Raw genomic sequence first — 21366 nt, forward strand, 5'->3', positions numbered from 1 at the left:
CCTAAGGAATGAGTCTTTAGCAGTAGCAGAAGCAAAGATAATAGCAATACCCAGGTTTTGTGAAAACTAGTAATGAGAAACCTCACTAAAATGGAGTTAGGAGGTTCGGCAGTGGTAGCTCTCATGCCCTAGCACTCATGGCTACTTGCAGACTCAAAGGAAAAAGACAGACTTGACCTTGCAGGGACTTGACCCTGCATGCAGATGGTACTTCTCTACTCCAGCCAAGGAACAGACAGACGCTTTCCTCATTCTCCTCACGCAGCCACCACCCACAGTAGCTCCACCAATGAGAAGCCATGACCCTTCAAATTCCCCAGTTTATCCCTAGTGGACGTTTACCCCTTTTATGCCTTCCCAACTTACCCTTTTTCTCCTTAAAAAAGCATGTCTTTCCTTTGTTCCTCAAATTTGCCTATGGTTTTGCTTCAGCTTATTTGTCCTAGATTACAAATTTTTTAATTCCCAAATAAACCCACCTTCTGCTGGTAAAATAACTGGAGTATCTATTTTTAAGGTTAACATTTTCTTGGACAACCAAGTGAATGTCCATGTACTACTCCTAAACTAGTCATAATATATTTCAAAATATTACATTGAAAGTTAACAAAACAGATGCTCTTTTTACCACTGTAGAGCAGAGGGAAATATGGACTAAGGGCTAGAGATTTAACTTGCTTTGCTCCTTCAGACTAAAAATTCACCTCTCTAGGTCACACTTTTCACAACTGTAAGATGGGAGGTTTAGACCAGATCCTCAATAAGGATCTCTGGGACTCTAATCATATCTCACAATACAAGTAGGTATGAAAATAAATAATCAAAGTAAAATGCTCTCTTATGCAAGAATGATAACAAATTAAGTTTTTCCTTTGAAATTTTTCAAATCACAGCTCTAATTTTGAAAAAATGATAAAGATGTTTTGTAATGACAAACAAAAATGCCATAATTTAAATTATACTCTTTCTTTCTTGAATTAAATATGTGACATTAAATTTCAACCAAATCAATAATAATGCTCACCGATACTGATATGTCCTCATTTTTTCTCTTAACACTGGAGTCAAACAAGACATTTCTCCCCCGTCTTTCACAGTCTTGATACACAATCAGTCGAATTTGGCTTGGATCAAACTCTGGCAAAGGCCAACTTTAAAGAAAAATAAAGTTCCATTAGTTACTCTTATAAACACTCCACATAAATTCCTAGAAATAAAACCTATATGATAAAACCCTAAGTTGTGTTATTGCTATAGAATATATAGTAATTCTTTCTATTAAATACCATCAGTTAGTTAAGGACTAAAAACTCATACGGCAATGACATTTTAGATTAAAAAGTAAAAACAAAAGTTGTGGGAAGTGTATATAAAATATAGTCATCCCATATGAATCTAAAAATGGTTAATTTAATAAAAATATGTGGCTTCATTTAATGTAATGAAAATACACATTGTTTCATGGCATGGACCCGGACGGCCATTATGTTAACCTATATTTTTAAACAGCTTTTGTCTATTCTTTACATAGAAAGGTAAAAACAGAAACACTTTTCAGATTAAGTAACAGCAGTTAAGTACTTATAGAAATAATAACAAGCAGGGAAAAAAATGAGGAAGAAGAAATTCTCATTTAAAGTTTGTATGAGTAAAAATTGCCTCAATCTCCTTAGAGAACAGTTTTCCTATTTTTTTAATGTTTATTTATTTTGAGAGAGAGACAGAGAGAGAGAGGACAAGAGCAAGTGGAAGTAGGGGCAGAGAGAAAGGAGAGAGAGAATCTCAAGCAGGCTCCATAGTGACAGCATAGAGCCCAACACAGGGCTCCAACTCATGAATCATGAGACCATGACAGGAGTCAAAATCAAGTCAGACACTTAACCAACTGAGCCATTCAGGCACTCCTCAAAATATATATAGTAAACAGACAAAATCTAGTAAAACTGATTTCTTAGTTTTACTACCAATTCCGTGCCATGCCCACTGTTATGTAAACAATGCAAATATTCATCTAGAGTAGAATGGATAAACATATTATGGTACATACAAACTCTATATATTCAGACATAAGAAATACAATGAATGAATTTCAGCTGCCGGATCAATGCTGAGCAAAAGAAACAGACAATAACATACACACACACACACACACACACACACACACACACAGTTACTATATTTTTCCATTTACACAAAGTTTAAATCAGGTAAAGTTTTATAAAGAGATGCATATTTAGTTTTTAAAACTAAAAGGAAAGCGAAGTGATAGCTTCCTTTGAGAGTGGTTACCTCTGGGTATAAGGATGGAGGTGGTGGTGGTATAGCCAGGAAGGCACATACCTGGTAGACTGGGCACTATGTTCTATTTTTAGATTGTACGGTGTTTACATCAATATTCTCTCTAGAGTTTTATAAAAAGCCACTTCATTTGTTTTATGTACATTTATATATGCATTCTTTGTCGTAATTTAAAAAATTTATGAAGTGAGTTAAGATAAGGGAAAAGAGAGAAAGAGAAAAAACAACAAACTGTATGGTAAATATACCTGTCTAGTGAACTGAATACACTACAGCTGACAAGACAGTTGCTAATTGCTGTTTGTTGTTAATTAACATCAGGCTGAACAGTCAATTCCTCACAATCCATCAGTTACAACTCTTTTTTTTTTTTAATGTTTTATTTATTTTTGATACAGAGAGAGACAGAGCATGAGAGGGGGATGGGCAGAGAGAAGGAGACACAGAACTGAAGCAGGCTCCAGGCTCTGAACTAGCTGTCAGCACAGAGCCCGACGCGGGGTCCGAACCCACTGACGTGAGATCTGACCTGAGCTGAAGCCGGAGACTCAACCAACTGAGCCACCCAGGTGCCCCCATCAGTTACAACTCTTGATTGGGGTCCTTCACCTTCTTAAGAGAGCCATAACACTAACCTTATCAAGGCATCTTAAATGACCCATAACTGGTAACATAAAACATCTTCATTTCAAATTCTTGACAGTAATATAATTTTTTCTCCTTTCTAATTCTTAATAAACATCTGCATTAAGAAGTGATTTGCCAAACTGCAGTTTGCTATTATGCAAAGGAAACTATAAAAGAATACACCAATATAGAAAGAGGTGTTATGGAAACCAGAAAAAAGACATTCTAGAGAGGAAGAAAAAATACCACGGCAGTCACTAAAAAGCATCTACTAGCTTTAGAACAAAGGGTCACTGGGGACTATGGCAAGGAAACTTCTAAGGAAGTTCTACAGATTGCAAAGGATTGAACAATGAATAGGAACAGAGAAAATACTGAATTTAGGATAAGTGTCAAGGAAACAAAGAAAAGATATCATGGGGTGACAGTTTTGTTATTAAATAGGACACATCTGAACATATTTACATACTGATGACAAAGAATATGAAGTGGAAGAGAAATGATGAGTGATAAAGCAAGGTCTCCAAAGAAATGGAGTTGGACAGATATATAGAGTATAATATCTATGGATAATCCATGCACTAGGATGGAAAGAAAGGAGGCAAAGATGGACATAGATATAGAAAGAACTGTAAATATAAAAGTAAGATGCTGAGAAAATTCATTCTAAGAGTTCTATTTTCTTTGTAAAGTAGATGAAGGGAAATTAAAAAAAAGTTGTAAAATGTGGGAAACATAGAGAGTAAAATAGAGAATAGTGACGTGGGAATAAAAACTGTGATGACTAGGAAACATAAGGTTTCTGAGCAATTCAGGAAGTCTACATGATGTTTAAGACTATGAATATGGGGTGCCTGGGTGGCTCAGTCGGCTAAGCCTCTGACTTCGGCTCAGGTCAGATCTCACGTTTGTGGGTTCGAGCCCAGCGTCAGGCTCTGTGCTGACAGCTAGCTCAGAGCCTGGAGCCTGCTTCCGGTTCTGTGTCTCCTTCTCTCTCTGCCTCTCCCCCTCTCATGCTCTGTCTCTCTCTGTATCAAAAATAAATAAAACATGAAAAAAAAATTAAAAAAAAAAGACTATGAATATGTACTTGCCACCAACTACACAGTTAGATCATTTTCTCTACAAACACTCCTCAAATTTGGATCAGAGTGACCCAAGGTAAGGATTATGATAGGAAGGTAGCAGAAAAACAAAAGGAAGCCTCAGAGATGGAGCAAAAGACTAAGGAAAAATATACCTGGAATGATGGTCAGTGGAATCTAGGCTAGTTAGGTAAGAGTCAGAAGGGGGGAGCTAACAGATTAGGATAAAATGAAGGCAGTGGGGTCAAAGTGCTGACATAATATCAAGAGCTACAGAGCAGGAAGACAAGGAATAGAAAACCATCATCAAAGGGCAGAATACTAGATTTAAGATATTAGAGGTTTAAGATATTAACTATTAGAATGAATAGTTCATTCATTCATTCAATACAAATATGTGCCTACCAAGTGCCAAGCATTGTTGAGGGCGAGATAAGTAAGTACCTGCTCTGGAAGAAAGAAATAGCAGTAGCAAAGTAAAGAAATAAGTGGACATGATAAGTTGAGATAAATAGCTGATGAAATAAAGAAATCAAAACAAGGAATCAATAAAATGTGATAGAATGGAGTAGTAAGGAAATGCCGTGTGAGCCAACAAGGGATATTCATTTTTTAAGTGCCTATCTGGACAAAAATTTCTCAAAAAAGTGAAAACTAGGCTTTGTAGATGTGAGGTTATTACAACAGACCTTGAATGAGCAGTGGCCGCCATCTCCTTCATCCAATCCCCTGTGATCTCAAGACACGCAAAGAATAAAATCTAAATTCCTTTCCTTAGATATAAAAATAATCAAAATCTGGTCCTGATCAATCTTTCCAGACTTATTTCATGTTACTCATGATATCAACACACTGATCTCAAAGGTGCAAAGACAAATCACACAATTTCACAGTTCCATGCCTTTGTACAAGCTTCTACCTCCACCTGAAATACCCTCAACCACCTTGGAAAACTCCCATTCATTCTTAAAGATCTAGCTTAAATATTATCTCTGTGGAAGCTCTTTGGTAATTCCAGCTGCAGAGTTAGCTACTGAACTCTGAAATTACACTGACTTTAGCTTAGAAACCTAATAGTATATTCCACACTGTTCTTTTTAACTGTTTATATTTTCTTCCACTTCCACTAGAAAGAAAGCTGTCTGTGGTAAAAGCTTATTCGTCTTTGGTATTTTTTCTTTTTTAAGTTTATTTATTTATTCTGGGAGAGAAAGCGACAGCATGAGCAGGGCAGGGGCAGAGAGAGAGGGAGAGAAAGAATCCTAAAGAAGCTCCATGGTGCCAGCACAGAGCCCAAGTTGGGGCTTGAACTTATGAAACCATGAGATCATGGCCTGAGCTGAAACCAAGAGTCAGACACTTAAACTACTGAGCCATCCAGGCACCCCTTATCTTCAAATTCCTAGATCCAAGCACATTAGTAAGCACATAAGTAAAACTACATAATCCCAAGTAACCAGCCAGTTAAGCATCCAAATCTTGATCTCAGCTCACCTCAGGTCAAGGTGTCGCTGTTCTTGAGTTCAAGTCCTACACTGGGTTGTGTGCTGATGGTGCAGAGCCTGCTTGGGATTTTGTCTCTCCTTCTCTCTGTCCCTCCCTCCCCTGTGCTCTCTCTCTCAAAATAAGTAAAGAAACTTGAAAATAAATAAATAAATGAAAAATTGATAATTTGGACTACATCAAAATTGAAAACCTGCTTATCAAAAAAGAGTTAAAAAAAAAAAAAGGTCCAGCCATAAACTAGAAAAAAGTATTTCAAATGTACATTAGGAGGAAAGGATCTGTAAACAGCCTATACAAAGAACTCCTACAATGCAATAAAATAATCCAATTTTAAAATGGGATTAAAGGACTAGAGCATTTTACATAAGTATGTATGCAAATAATGAATGATCAAAAGCACATGGAAAAGATGCTATCAGTACCAATCATCAGAGAAATGCAAATTAGAACCCTCCACTACTAAAATAGCTAAAATTAAACAGACTAATACACCAGTTGATGCAAAGAATACGAAACACTTGGAATTCTCACACACTGTTGGTAAGAGCATTAAAGGAGACAACCATTTTGTAAAATTATTTGGCATCTATGACCCAGCAATTATTCTCTTCACAACAGAAGGTACTTCACAACAGAAACAAAAATATATGTTCACAGAAATGTCCCCTCCAGTTTTATTTATAATAGCACAAAAACTGGGAACAGCCTGAATGACCATTAATGGGAGAATAGATAAACAACCTACAATATACATTTCTACAATGAAATACTACTTCAAAATCACGAGGAATGAATCACTGATAACACAACATAGATGAACTATGAAAACATTGTTAAATGAAAAAATCCAGACACAAAAGCACACATATTGTTTTTATTAATTTTTTAAATGTTTTTATTTATGCGAGCAGGGGAGGGTCAGAGAGAGAGGGAGACACAGAATTGAAAGACACACTCCAGGCTCTGAGCTAGCTATCAGCACAGAGCCCGGCCGTAGGGCTCAAACCCACAAACCGTGAGATCATGCCCTGAGCCGAAGTCGGACACTCAACCAACTGAGTCACCCAGGTGCCCCTATTAATTTTTTTTAAATAGTTTATTACCAAGTTGGTTTCCATATAATTTTTTTAACATTTACTTATTTTTTGAGAAACAAAGACTGAGTGGGGGAGGGCAGAGAGAGAAGGAGACACAATCTGAAACAGGCTCCAGGCTCTGAGCTGTCAGCACAGAGCCCAATACAGGGCTCAAACTCAAAGGCCATGTGATCATGACCTGAGCCGAAGTTGGACACTTAACCAATTGAGCCACCCAAGTGCCCCAGGAGCACACACATTGTTAGTTTCATATGTAGTTCTAGAACAGGTAAAACTCATCCATGCTGATACAAATCAAAACAGTGGTTGGTCAGAGATTGGGGGGAAAGGGAAATGGACTAAAAAAGTACATGAAGGAACTTTATGAAACTGCAATATTCTAGATCTTTACTGGGTTTTTAGATAAACAGATGTATGAATATATTTTTCAAAATTAGTCACATTGTACACTTGGAATGATGTGTATTTTATGTAAATTGTACCTCAATTTTATTTAAAAAAAATTTTTTTTAATTTTTAATGTTTGCTTATTTTTGAGAGACAGAGAGAGAAACACAGCGGGAGCAGAGGAGGGGCAGAGAGAGAGGGATACAGAATCTGACGCAGGCTCCAGGCTCTGAACTGTCAGCACAGAGCCCGATGCAGGGCTAGAACTCACAAACCATTGATATCATGACCTGAGCTGAAGTCAGAAGCCTAAGGAACTGAGCCACCCAGGCACCCCTCTACCTCAATTTTAAAAAAAGAAGAGGATGAAAAACTAATAAAAATAAATTTAAAAATTTAAGAGGATTGTAGGGGAAAAAAAAAAACCAACACTATATGTAACCAAACTATGTACATATATTACAGACATCTCATTATAACAGAGATATTAAACATTTACCACACTGAAGGCACAATGCCAGGGGCTAGGAATATTTCTGTTATCACATTCTTTATATATTCATTCACTGACTTAAAAGTATTCATTAAACATGAAAAGAAAAGATGACTATACCATGAGAGGGTTCACAGTCTAATAGAAAAATAATCAATTTATCAATCTGATTTAGTCTACGCTGAGGCGAACTTAAAATCTAGACAAGACATTTGCAAAGGGAGGTCAGTAAGGACTCACTAAAAATTAATAATAAGTGATACACAATAAATAACAAATAAAAGTTAATACATTATCTATTACATACCAACTACTGTTTTAAGTGCATTACCTGTATTGATTCATTTAATATTTACAACATTAATTCATTTGATCTTCATAACAACTCTATTCCTATATTATATGTAAGAAAACTAAGGCAGTGAGATTAGAGTAAGTGACCTGCCCAAAATGACACAGCTACCTACTAAAAATGGCACCGCTGGGTTTAGATTCCAGACAGTATGTCTCTGGAGCACAGGATCTTAACCGATTCTTCTGTACTATAGATTAAGCAGGAAGTACTACTTAAAGCTAACCATTCTCTTCGCTGAAAGAAGAAAACAGCATGTGTTGTAATTCATAGTGACTCTAGCTCAGGAGTGTGCAGTGAAGCACACTACAAAGCAGAGCTACAAAGGCAGAGCTGGTGCCAGATCAAAACTGAGAAGCCCTTCACAGAAACACCAAAGAGCCTGACCATTCAGGCAGTAAGTAAAGAAGGGTGTCAAACAACAGGTGACAAGATCATTTCTGCATTTCAGAAAATCACATTGACAGAAACTTGGAGAAGTAATGAGACTGGGAGATCTAGAGGTAAGAATAATGTCATAAACTCACAAAACAATAGCCATGAAGACAGGAAGAAAGGGACAGAGCTAGATATTATTTAGGAGACAGAGAGATAGGACCTGAGAGACAATATATAGGGAGTAAGGGAAGAGGATGGCTGACTCCCAGATTTCCAATTTGATGAAAACAGATACCATTAACCAAGGTGGAGAACACAGGAGGAAAGGAAGTTTGGGATAAGGACATAAACAGACTTGAGTTTAAAGAGTCCAAAACACAGCTGTAGAAAGGTGTCCAACAGACTGATGAAAAAATGGTCTGGAGCACATGAAGAAAGCTGAGACTAGAGTTTTGGACACAGGAGTTACTGACACATAGTTGGTAGTGAAATCATTCAGGAAGAACATATTAGTTAAAGAGAAAAGAAAATAATGGATCAATAAACTAGAATTTTAGGACATGGCAATAAAAAAAAAAAAAACGCGGAGAAAAGAAGCAGAGAAGACAGGGACGATCAGTAAAGACAGACCACTAGAGAGAAAAGAGAAAACCCATGGTAAAATGTTATTTCAAAAGTCAAGGAAGATTTAAAAAAAAAAGTCAAGAAGATAAGATAGAGAAAGGAATACTGTATAGTACCAAAAGCCAAAATTTATGAAGACTAAAAGTGTCCAAGGGATCTGGCATTTTGAGAGTCTTTGGTACTCTTGCAAGAACCCTTTCATTGGAGAAGGGAGGTGGAGTGGGAGTGATCACATAGCAATGGCAATGGAATGAAGGGAAAAGAGCCGAGACCATTACGGTAGTATGTGCTATCTGTTTCCCTGTGAAAAGGGAAGAGACAGGAATAATGTGACCATACAATTCACCATGTAAACTGCAGAGATCTGAAAGTAAAGGAGGGCCCTAAACACATTGTAGTAAACTGAGATCATCTTGGGCAACCAAGGTCCATGGTCACCCAGACAGGTAGAGAAAGAGGTGAAGCTTCAAGAAGTTTTTTCTTTTTTTTTTTTTAACTATTTTTTTAATGTTTTATTTATTTTTGATACAGAGAGAGACAGAGCATGAGAGGGGGAGGGGCAGAGACAGAAGGAGACACAGAACCGGAAGCAGGCTCCAGGCTCTGAGCTAGCTGTCAGCACAGGGCCCGACGCGGGGCTCGAACCCACGAACGTGAGATCTGACCCCAGCCGAAGTCGGAGGCTTAACCGACTGAGCCACCCAGGCGCCCCAAGAAGTTTTTAATTAAAGGAAAATAAAATGAAGACAGATCTTCATACATATTTTATACATATATATACACATTTATACATATGAGTGTGTGTGTGTGTGTGTGTGTGTGTGTGTATAATTTCATTTTATCTGCCTATCTTTCTATCCTAAAAGGGTATACACTTAAATGTATATATTTCGATTTTATGGGGAGGTATCAGAGAAACAGTCTAAAAGCAACCAGAGAAAACTAAAACTGTTGGACTGATTCCAAACAAGTTAGGACACATATCCTGGCTAAGGTTAATGAACTACAAAATGCACTTATTGAGTCAGGAAATAAAGGATTTACAAATGAAAATTAATGGAGATAAGTTTTCAGATTGAAGAGAAGAAACTAATAAGCACTTATACTGATCACTTCTGTTTTTTCTGAAAAGTAGAAGTCAAGCATGTACCTAAGTATATATGAGATGTGTGGCCCAAACTGGGATATAGGGTTTGAGAGATAAAGGTCTGACAAAGTCATCAAAAACAAAAGAGGTAGGGGGGAGTGCTACCCTAAGAAAAGCATAAGCCAAAGCACTGTCAAGCCAGCTGTGCTAACAATCATAATAAATCTGCAATAGGACTAGTCTTCTAAATTATCACAAGTAAACCTAAGTATGGAAGGGGCAAAAGTAGACAGTGTATTTAACAGGAAATTTTGTGAGTAGTTCCAATGGAAAACCAGGGGCAAGGCTGTTAAGACTGATATTGAAAAAGAAATTCTGGATATATCAGCACAGGAAACAAGGTCAGGATGGAGGTGATGGAAGGAAGAAAAAACAGAAAACAGTAGTCTCAATGAAGTTAGAGAGTAATTTTATATGAGAGATCAAAGAATATGAAGTTGTAGTCAGAATAGGAGCATCCCAAAAAGAGAGGAGAGTCAGTTCATAGTTAGATTCAAAGCATGGCTAAGAACAGATTAAGGTACAGAATAAAAGAAAGAGAGTAAGAAAAGGTACTATGGGGCGCCTGGGTGGCTCAGTTGGCTAAGCCTCTGACTTCGGCTTAGGTCAGATCTCACGTTCGTGGGTTCGAGCCCCGCGTCAGGCTCTGTGCTGACAGCTCAGAGCCTGGAGCCTGCTTCCGGTTCTGTGTCTCCTTCTCTCTCTGCCCCTCCCCCTCTCATGCTGTGTCTCTCTCTGTATCAAAAATAAATAAAACATTTTAAAAAATTTAAAAAAAAAAAGAAAGAAAAGGTACTATGAAACCAGAATGCTAGATGTGTGGGTTGCCCAAGATGATGGTACAAAGTGATTGGGAAAGAAACACTATCACCTAAATGTCAAAGTTCTTGAGAATACCAGGGAGCCATCTGGTAGAAGGTTAGCAGTGGATGATACCAACAAAACAGCAAAGTGTGGCCCTATGGCAAAGACCTCAGAAAAGAAGAGGTTTTCATAGGAAGACAAGAACAGTCTCCAAGCAATAATAGGGACCAAGTTTCTACGGCCAGTATTGGGTAGTGTGTGGAAAAATAAACATCCCGTACTGAAAGGGCCAAAGGAGAACTTACGACCCATGATGGCAAAAATGTGGAGAAATGGCAAAGAAAGTGAAAACACAAAGAAGGAATTCTAAATGGTGCAGAGAAAAGGCAGCATAGGTGTTAATGGATGGGGAAGGGAAGGATGGAGACATGAAGAAGGCTCAATACCTATGGGCTCAGACTGTGGGATATGCCTGAATAACAGAAATGGAAATAACACAGCTTTACATTTAAATGGAAATCTTGTGTGAAGTTGTTTTGGTCTGACAACAGAAGTCCTTACAGTCATTCACTATTAAAAAAAAAATTGGGGGTACCTGGGTGGCTTAGTCAGTTAAGTGTCTGACTTTGGATCAGGTCAGGATCTCACGATCTGTGGGGCCAAGCCCCACATCAGGCTCTGTGCTGATAGCTAGCTCAGAGCTGGAGCCTGTCTTCAGATTGTGTTTCCCTCTCTCTCTGCCCCTCTCACACTTGCTCTCTGTCTCTATCTCTCAGTAATAGATTAAAAAAAAAAATCTGACCAAAAGTTATCTGGCAAGAGGGACACCTAGGTGGCTCAGCTAGTTGAGCATCTGACTTCATCTCAAGTCGATCTGGTTCATGAGGTCGTATGCTGGTCATGGGGCTCTATGCTGACAGCTCAGAACCTGGAGCCTGCTTCAGATTCTAGGTCTCCCTCTCTCTCTCTGCCCCTCCCCTGCTTACATTCTGCTTCTCTGTGTCTCTTGAAAATAGGTAAATGTTTAAAAAAAAAGTTAAAAAAAAATTATCTGGAAAGAGATCTGCAATTCAGAAAATTAAGTAAGTACCTGAAATGGAGAGGGTTTGCTGACAGAGTTATGATTTCCTTTATCCTGTAATGGAAAAAAGCTGTGAATCCTGAAATTTATAGACACGCTGAACTGAAATTGACTAAACTGATCTGTTACCAAAAAGGTACCTGAAAATACTAGTTCTATCTGAAATGTACTCGGAGAATGTATTAAACACAATAACCCTAAAGTGATTCCTTTAATAGGCAAATAGTTGTAAACTGTGACAGTAATCTTAAATTCATTCCATTTTCAAATGAAAGAAATGAAAGAGAAGCAAAAAAGACCTGCCTAGCATCACTGTTCTGGTTAGGCTGTCTGGTTTCCCCACTTCCTTTCACTCTCACCTCTATCTTCCACTGGTACTCATTCCACTCAGCAGGCAAACAGTATGGCACAATCCTTTATTATAGCAAAACCTAATCTTTGATATCTAACCCACCATGCTTTCTACTTCGTGTTGCCTCTTTTTATTAAAACATAACTGAAGACATACAACTAAGCCATTAACAATAATAAGCATACCATCACCACTCACAAAAATTATCTATACGCTAAGCTACTGTGTTCAGCTTAATATTAATTTAAACATTAGAAGGAGCGCCTGGGTGGCTCAGTTGGTTGAGCATCCAACTTCAGCTCATGTCATGATCTCACAGTTCATGGGTTCAAGTCCCATGTTGGGCTCTGTGCTGACCACGAGCTCAGAGCCTGGAGCCTGCTTTAGATCCTCTGTCTCTTTCTCTGCCCCTCCCCTGTTCACACTTTACCTCTCTCTGTCTCTCAAAAATAAATCAATGTAAAAAGAAAAGTTTTTTTAAAATTTAAACATTAGTAAGAAAACTACTCTATAAACCACATAATATTTTAAGACTCTACACAGATGTTATTCACAGTTTATGTTAGCTTATCTGCTCTGCATGTTTTTTATCTGACACTTTCAAAGAATGCCAATAGGAAATAAACATGCTAGAATCAACACCTCTCTTACACACTGACACTGCTAAATCATCATGCATTCTTTATGGGAGCAAGATGGCTTCCAAAGAGGGTTAGGCAGGAGACAAAACAATCTTAAAGGTTCCTTATGGGGACGATAAAGGTAAAAAAAAAAAAAATGAATTACTGTAGAAAGAAGTGAAGAATGGATGAAGAGAAGGAGGGAAAGAGAGAAGAATGCTAAACTAGGCTACAAAAGATAAGCAAAAACCTTTCGACATACCAATATGGCAAGAAGCAGTCACCATCAGAACCCCAAAGCACAACAGTCAAAAGCACCATCTTCAATTAGAGAAAGATATTCTGAACATGGGGCAGGCAACCTGTTTTTTTAAAACCTGCAGACAGATTGTGCTTTAGAGAAATCTGCTGTCAATTAGTCAATATTTAATAAAATAACATTCACCATTCCCTCTAAAACATAGCGACCAGCAAAGAACTGGCAATTGAATGCATATTTAGGTCTTAGGCTAAAAATAAAATGTTACAAGTATAATTTTTTTAATTCCTCACTCCAATTAACTTTTTCTATTAATATGTTAGCTCCAACTGTATCAGATAACAGAGCACCTTATCTTCCTTCTGATATACTTACTGTGAATTTAAAAAATAATAACGGTGAATATATGGGTCTGTACAAGCAATCCCCGATACTTTCTGGTAAAAGGACACAATTCTAATATTTTAAAAAATTTGGAAGCCAGTAACTGAGAAAATATGACCAAAGGCTACTATGAACTCAATACAGTATTAACCAAAAGAACATCTATATATTTGTGAAAAACAAAACTACATATTCAACAATTATTCAGTTTATAGTTACAATTACTTATTACAGTTTATTCAGTTTATATAAAATGTTTTTATAAAGTTAAGGACCTAATTCAGTAAATCTACTACAACTCAGGGGTTGAAACACCTAACATCAGGATATATACAAAACTAGACAAATCATATATAGGATTATGCGAACTATAAAATACATGTGAAAATTAAATTGTACACATTTTTAAAGTATGGAAAATAATTAAGATAAAATATAAATCACCATTCAGAGTATCACTGTATTTGTGCTAGGAGTCACACATTAAAGAATTGTTTAAAATACATTTTCTTAAGAAAGTAAGATTATCAGTGACAAGGCATTATTATTGTACCAATTCTGCTTTTCAAGAGAATCAAAAAAAATTTTTTTAATGTTTATTTATTTTTGAGAGAGACAGAGAGAGAGAGAGAGCATGAGCAGTGAAGGGACAGAGAGATACAAGAACACAGAATTTGAAGCAGGCTTCGGGCTCTGAGCTGTCAGTAAAGAGCCTGACGCAGGGCTCAAACTCAAAAGCTATGAGATCATGACCTAAGCTGAAGTCTAACACTAACCAACTGAACCACCAGGCACCCTGCTTTTCAACATAATTTAAACTGATTTTGTAAACAGTGAAAATTCCTCCCAGACTGATAACTTGTTAATCACAAATTTTACTTTATATATTGTTTTGGTTTTTCATGTTTCAGCATCTTACTAAGTACTATGAGAAGCTAAGAGAGATAAGGAAATATAATGTACCTTCAGTTAATTTCCTTAACAAGTGAGTGAATGAATGGCTGTATCAGGAAGTACCATTTCAATTCAAGAAGCTAATGTTCTTTTTTTTAATTCCAATATAGTTGGCAGAGAGCATTACATTAGTTTCAGGTGTACAATACAGCGATTCAACAATTCCATACAGTGCCCATTACAAGTGTACTCCTTAATCCCCATTTCCTATTTTACCAGGAAACTGTATGCTTCTATTTCTCTCTCTAAGGAATTAAAATTCTCTAACCTGAAAGAAAAATAATCCCATGATTTATATGTTAATCTCAATTCCAAATAAATGAGTTATCAGTTTAGGCCTTTTCCTATCCAAAAAGCATCTTAATTTTTATATAAGCTGTTTATATACAAGTATTTTTCTCCAATTATGTTTTAATAAACTAAATATTATAGTAACACTAAATAAACTTTAATCTGTTTATTTTAAGTTTATACCTAGAATATTGATGAAATCCTAATGTTTTGTTTTAATGAAAACTTTAGTCAGCTACTTGGCTGTAGGATTACTATCATCATTTTATCAAAGTAGGTATTACTAGTTTGTGAAAAAATAATATAAAATATATCTTTTCACAAAATAAAATATATATTATATATAAGATACAGTAAAAATATACATTATTACACATAAAGTAAAAAAATAACTTACCAGCATTGAAGATACCCAAATCCATTTATACTTACACCCTAATCTAACATGTATAAAGTCATATACATGAAGTTAGAATTTTACAAAAAGTATTTCAAAGTAAACAAATTAATAATCTATACTATGAATTCTTGTTGAAATGGAACCTCAGCAAGAAGAAATTTCTATACTATGATAAAAGGATATATAATACCTACTATAAGAGTTACTTAGTATTTTTTAGCATCATATACACCTACTTGAAATATATCTGACCTATGTGGTTTTCAAGTCTCTGACATTAATTCTATATACTTGAGAAATTAAGAAAATCAGTGGAAACCCAAAAGACTGTTAAAAATGAGTTAAACAATTCAAAGGGCCAGTTTCTAAGTTGTTCAACTGAGTTACACATATTGAAAAAATACTTTTAAACTTCATAGTAGGACTCATTTAAAATATAAAAACAATGTGCCTTAGTCTAAATTCACTGCTAATTCAGTTTTTTAATTCCAGTCATAAATGACTAATTGGGACACATAGTTAAGATGTTCACAGAGCATAAAAAACATTACCAGAAAAATTCAGGCCCATGTCATTAAAATTAAATAATAATAACTATAAAAATAATAAGATTATAAAAAATAATGATTAATAAATTAATATATCACATTTTTATTTTAAATTTTGCTTATACATATGTATATGAGATACCAACACAAGAGCACACTGCTTTCCAAATATCTGTAATAACTGCTCTTATGTAAACATGAGAAAAAAGAGCAGTGAATGACAGCAACAGAATGAGACACATATACACCAATGACTAATATTCAGTATAAGTTATATACTTAAAATAATGAAAAACACCTGCTTAAAACATTCTCAAGAAGTCCTTCTAATTAAATTTACCATCATAATTTTAATCTACTTTTCATAAAATAAGTATATCTAAAAGTCTCAGCATTTAAATTTTTGATTTTGAAGCAAACTTATCACCAAATTTATAACTAGATTTGGGCTGATTATCAATATTTGAAAATAACAAGTTAAACTGTACATTAGCGACATGTCTGTTTCTCTTACACAGTTCCACTTTTCAAAATCCCTAAAAACTCCAGTTATGCACAACTGCCAACTCAGGTTAATAATAGCAATGAACCATACTCATCTGAAACCACAAGACTGTCAGGTGACATACCAAGAAGTCTGAATTTAACTCAAATAAAAGCTTCTCCATGCTACAATGAAAAAGGCTTAATCCTAGCAACAGAACCATGGGAGACCAAAAAGTCTTTGGGAAATCCACTGCCCATGACAAAACCTACTTTTGCAAAACTCTCCATCTTTTCAGTCCTACCATTTCACAACTAGGATCCCATTCTTTTATTTCACCGAAGATTCTGAGATTTTTTATAGAAGCAAATTATGACTACATTTCAATTCCTTTATCTCTTCTACTATAAATACATGATTAAAGAAAATCAACCTAAGTATTTTGTCAACTAAGTGCTGCCCTGGCAGCTGCAGCAGACTAGGAATGACATTTTGTTTTTTTTTTTAAGGGTGTTTTAACTCAACAATAGCTGGTCTGCGCAGAGGCATCCATGGCTAGTTTCCAGCAATTCAACAATCCCCATCTATAAGGAACTTAGACTCATCTAACGAACAACAACAACAACAACAAAAAACAGAATAGCTCCTTTTTAACTTCTCTGTGTCCCAACTCTGCCATTTCAGACAGGCACACACACACATTCTTGGAAGTCACAGCAAGCTTGTATTCTACCCAGATGACAAGCAACTGGAAAAGCAAGCCCTGATGATCACAGGACCCAGAGCGGTCATATGCAAACTGGCTCACTAATCTGAACTCCGTGTTGAATTCAGACAGACAAGTCTAGCACAAAATATGACCTTCAATGATATACTTCAATAAAACTACCACATCGCATTTTTGTTTGGTTCTGAAATAGAGATATTTCAACTTGCTTTAAAAACAGTCTTTCACTGGGTTTGTATTTCAACATATATAAGCATGTTCTTTCAGAAAAACAGAGACCATCTGTGTATTCTGCTGATATGACTCCTGCACTAACAGAAATGCCTTAATACAATGGGCTATTAATCCACAACCTAATGGACAATATGCTAAGACCAAGAATCATTCTCCACATCTAACACGGCAGAAACAAAAGAATGAGCACTGAATCAGCCTGACTTAGATTTAAATCTCCACTCTGCTACATAGGGACTGAATGTGATCTTAAAAAATGCCTTAACTTCTCTAGTCCTCAGATTGCCCATCTACAAGATAGGACTATCTCTATGATTGGTGCATGCATTGTGGTTTATCTAACATTTAAAACAGTGTGCCATACATACTTAGAGTTCAATAACATTTCGTGAATTACTGACATGCTGCTAGAATCACCAGTCTTCCAAGTACATTGCCTTTTTCTCTCGATTGTAAAATCTCTAACTTTTCTTTATTTTAATTGTAATACTTTATAATTAATTCTAATAGTCCTGGTACTTATTGAGATATAGAAGTGTCTGCCACAGTCATACTAGCAATTTCTCCACAACTCATTACGCAGAAACTTTAGAAAGACATCTTTCATCTTTGGAGGCATGGGACATATGGGTAATTTCAGTTTCTTCTGCTCAAATTTGTCAGGAACCTAAAGCATAGCATAATGTATAGAGATGCTGAATCACCGGTGGTACTGCACACCTGAAACCAATGCAATATTGTATTAACTACACTCAAATGAAAAAAAATTTTTAACAAAAGATAAATAAAAAAAATCCATCTTTAACTGTTGTTGAAGTTAGAAGCCTGAATATAGACACAAAAGTAAATTGAATGATTTCACAAGGTCTAATGGATCTAAGGCTTCATATATCATTCATAATAGGCCTGTAACGCAAATCTGGGTTTATTATAATCACATATAATACACGCATGTTTACTTCAGCACTAAATGTACTAAAGGGGAAAAAACTCAAAACTAAAATGCCCATCAATAGGAGACTTGATAAATAAACTGCACTACGTTCATTCGGTAGAATACTGTGTAAGCATGTAAAAGAATGAAACAGAGCTGTATAAAAAGATCTCCAAGGTAATTACTACATGAAGAAAAACAAGGTTCAAAACAGTATGTATCCCATCACAGTGAATGCAAATAAACAAAAACATAATATTCTCACATGTACATTCGAGTAAAATAAAAGAAAGTCAGATTTTCAAGTAAGATAAATAAGAAACTCAATACAAAGATACACAAGTACCTGTTAAATGATCCCCCAGGAAACAGAAGTAGTAACTGGAAAAAGGAAGGGAGACACCTATTTTCAAATTATGCTCTTTACCTCTAATCTGAACTTTACGTTCACTTCAATAAGCACTTCTTTGACTCCCCAAGACTCCCTCTTGTCTAAGGAATACAAAATAACATGATAACCATCGTAATCTTAGAGAAGGACACAATCTGTTTTTCCACTGAAGAACTAGTCAGAGAAAAGCTTGACAGCCACTAGCTCAAAAACCATCAAAGTGCCACAAAACTAAGAAAAAAAACAGAAGAAAAAGGAAGTGTTCCAAAACAGGAAAGCCAGTAGGTGAATTAGCTTATTTCTTTATGTCAATCTAAAGTATTTGTACCTATATGCTCAAACCAAAAATGTAGAAGTTACCAAGTCTTATTTATTCTACTTCTGAAATGTCTCATGTCAGGCCACCACCCTGACCACACTGGCACCAACCATCCTTGCATGAGCTACTGCATCTAACTACTTAAATTAGTATACACAACTGACACAATGGGAAAAGATAGTTGCAAATGACATATCAGATAAAGGGCTAGTATCCAAAATCTACAAGGAACTCAACAAACTCCACACCCAAAAAATGAATAATCAAGTGAAGAAATAGGCAGAAGACATGAACAGACACTTCTCCAAAGAGGACATCCAGATGGCCTACAGGCACATGAAACGATGCTCAACATCACTCATCATCAGGGAAATACAAATCAAAACCACACTGAGATACCACCTCACATCAGTCAGAGTGGCTAAAATGAACACATCAAGAGACTATAGATGCTGGCGAGGATGTGGAAAGACGAGCACCCTCCTACACTGTTGGTGGGAATGTAAACTGGTGCAGCAGCTCTGGAAAAGAGTATGGAAGTTCCTCAAAAAACTATCAATAGAACTCTCCTATGACCCAGCAATAGCACTGCTAGGGACTTACCCAAGGGATACAGAAGTGCTGACACATAGGGGCACATGTACCCCAATGTTCATAGCAGCACTGTCAACAATAGCCAAGTCATGGAAAGAGCCTAAATATCCATCGCCTGAAGAGTGGATCAAGAAGATGTGGTGCATATATATATATACACAACGGAGTATTACACAGCAATGAGAAAGAATGAAATATGGGCATTTGTAGCAAAGTGGATGGACCTCGAGGGTATCATGCTAAGTGAAATAAGTCAGGAGGAGAAGGACAGATACCATATGTTTGCACTCATAGGTCTAACAGGAGAACAGGAGAAACCTAATGGAGGACCAGGGGGAGGGAAAGGGGGAAAGAGAGTTGGGGAGAGAGAAGGATGCAAAACCTGAGAGACTATTGAATACTGAAAACGAACTGAGGGTTGAAGGGGAAGGGGGAGGGAGGTGGTGGTAATAGAGGAGGGCACTTGGGGGGAAGAGCACTGAGCGTTATATGGAAACCAATTTGACAATAAATTATTAATACAAATAAAAAAATAAAAAATAAATAAATAAAATATACGTTTGGAAATAAAAAAAAAATTAGTCTTCCAACCTCTACTTCTGCTCCCCTCCAGTTTACTCTCCACAACGTAGCCCAAGTGGGAAAAATCTCCATAGCATAATTGTCTCTTTTTCCCCCAACAGAAAGCCTTAAACTACCACTGTAGTGGATGGATAGATAATGGATGTACCACTGTACATCCCCTATCTCAGTGCTTAATAGACCACTGTCATATTTTCCTATTTACTGTCTTCATTTTTATCAGACCATAAGCCCTGCAAGGACAGGACCATACTTCTCCCTTGTACACAAGTATATTCCACTGTCTAGCACCATGGATATTTATTTACTAGCTTGGCAATAAGTCAAAACTATTTTCTGATGAAATTTCTTATCTTGAGATTGATGTTATAAGAAAACACTACCATAGGATGTTAGTGACTTTTTAAAATGAGAATGAAATAAAAACATCCCTTTCAGTACCTACTTGCTCATCTCTTACTCTGAGATACATAGTTATTTCAAGGGGTAATGGATTCACTATTCCCGACTCTTTATCTGCAAAACAGAGAATAATCAGCATAAGTAAAATATAAACTGGCGAGGCGCCTGGGTGGCTCAATTGGTTAAGCCTCCGACTTCGGCTCAGGTCAGATCTCATGTTCGTGGGTTCGAGCCCCGCGTCAGGCTCTGTGCTGACAGCTAGCTCAGAGCCTGGAGCCTACTTCCGGTTCTGTGTCTCCTTCTCTCTCTGCCCCTCCCCCTCTCATGCTCTGTCTCTCTCTGTATCAAAAATAAATAAAACATTTAAAAATATATATATATAAACTGGCTATAACATCCTCTTTTCTCTTCTCCTCCAAGATTAATTTGGGAAGGAGAAGGTCCAAGTCATAAATATTAGGAAGATTTTATGGGAAGTTATGAGGACATTTAACTGTATATATCCCCTTTTTTTCCCTTAACTTTCTTTTTAATGCTGATCCAATTTTAATGTGTAAATCTCTTAAAAAGAATATTTAAAATATTTGTAACTCACAGAACCTGGCTTCTAACCTTCAGGAGGTTTGAACACCATTTAAGCTCCTTAAATCTCTACTTGCTCATCCACAAAACGATTCATAAAATTAATAAAAATTATCTCCCCTACCAACCTCAAACACAGAGTTGTTGGGAGAATCAAATAAAATATATGAGAGCAATCTACAAACTATTACTTCTGCTTCTGTCTACTTGGGGACAGAGCAGTCATTCTACAAGAAACCTAGAAAACTACCATGAATAAAGCCAGAGAATAGTGCACAAAATAATTAATATGGCAGGCCTAAGACTGGTATCCTTAGAAAGGCCTGTTTGCAACATTAGCCCTTGGCTGGCATCTGTAAACTTGACTGGTAAACAGTTCCCTGCCCTGACATGAAACATTCCCTCACGGGTGAGTATAGCTTACCAGGAC

General features: G+C 36.5%; 1 protein-coding gene across 3 annotated transcripts in view; it reads right to left on the reverse strand.

The window, feature by feature from the left end:
- Nucleotides 1–21366, reverse strand: part of FNIP1 (folliculin interacting protein 1) — a 143887-nt gene that overhangs the window by 82639 nt on the left and 39882 nt on the right. For all 3 annotated transcript variants that reach the window (XM_029941866.1, XM_029941864.1, XM_029941863.1), the window contains exon 2: nt 1025–1151. In XM_029941866.1, the coding sequence (XP_029797726.1) occupies nt 1025–1151 (127 nt within the window). The remainder of the gene's footprint in view (nt 1–1024; nt 1152–21366) is intronic.

The sequence above is a fragment of the Suricata suricatta genome, chromosome 6 (assembly GCF_006229205.1).
Source record: "Suricata suricatta isolate VVHF042 chromosome 6, meerkat_22Aug2017_6uvM2_HiC, whole genome shotgun sequence".
Lineage (NCBI taxonomy): Eukaryota > Metazoa > Chordata > Mammalia > Carnivora > Herpestidae > Suricata > Suricata suricatta.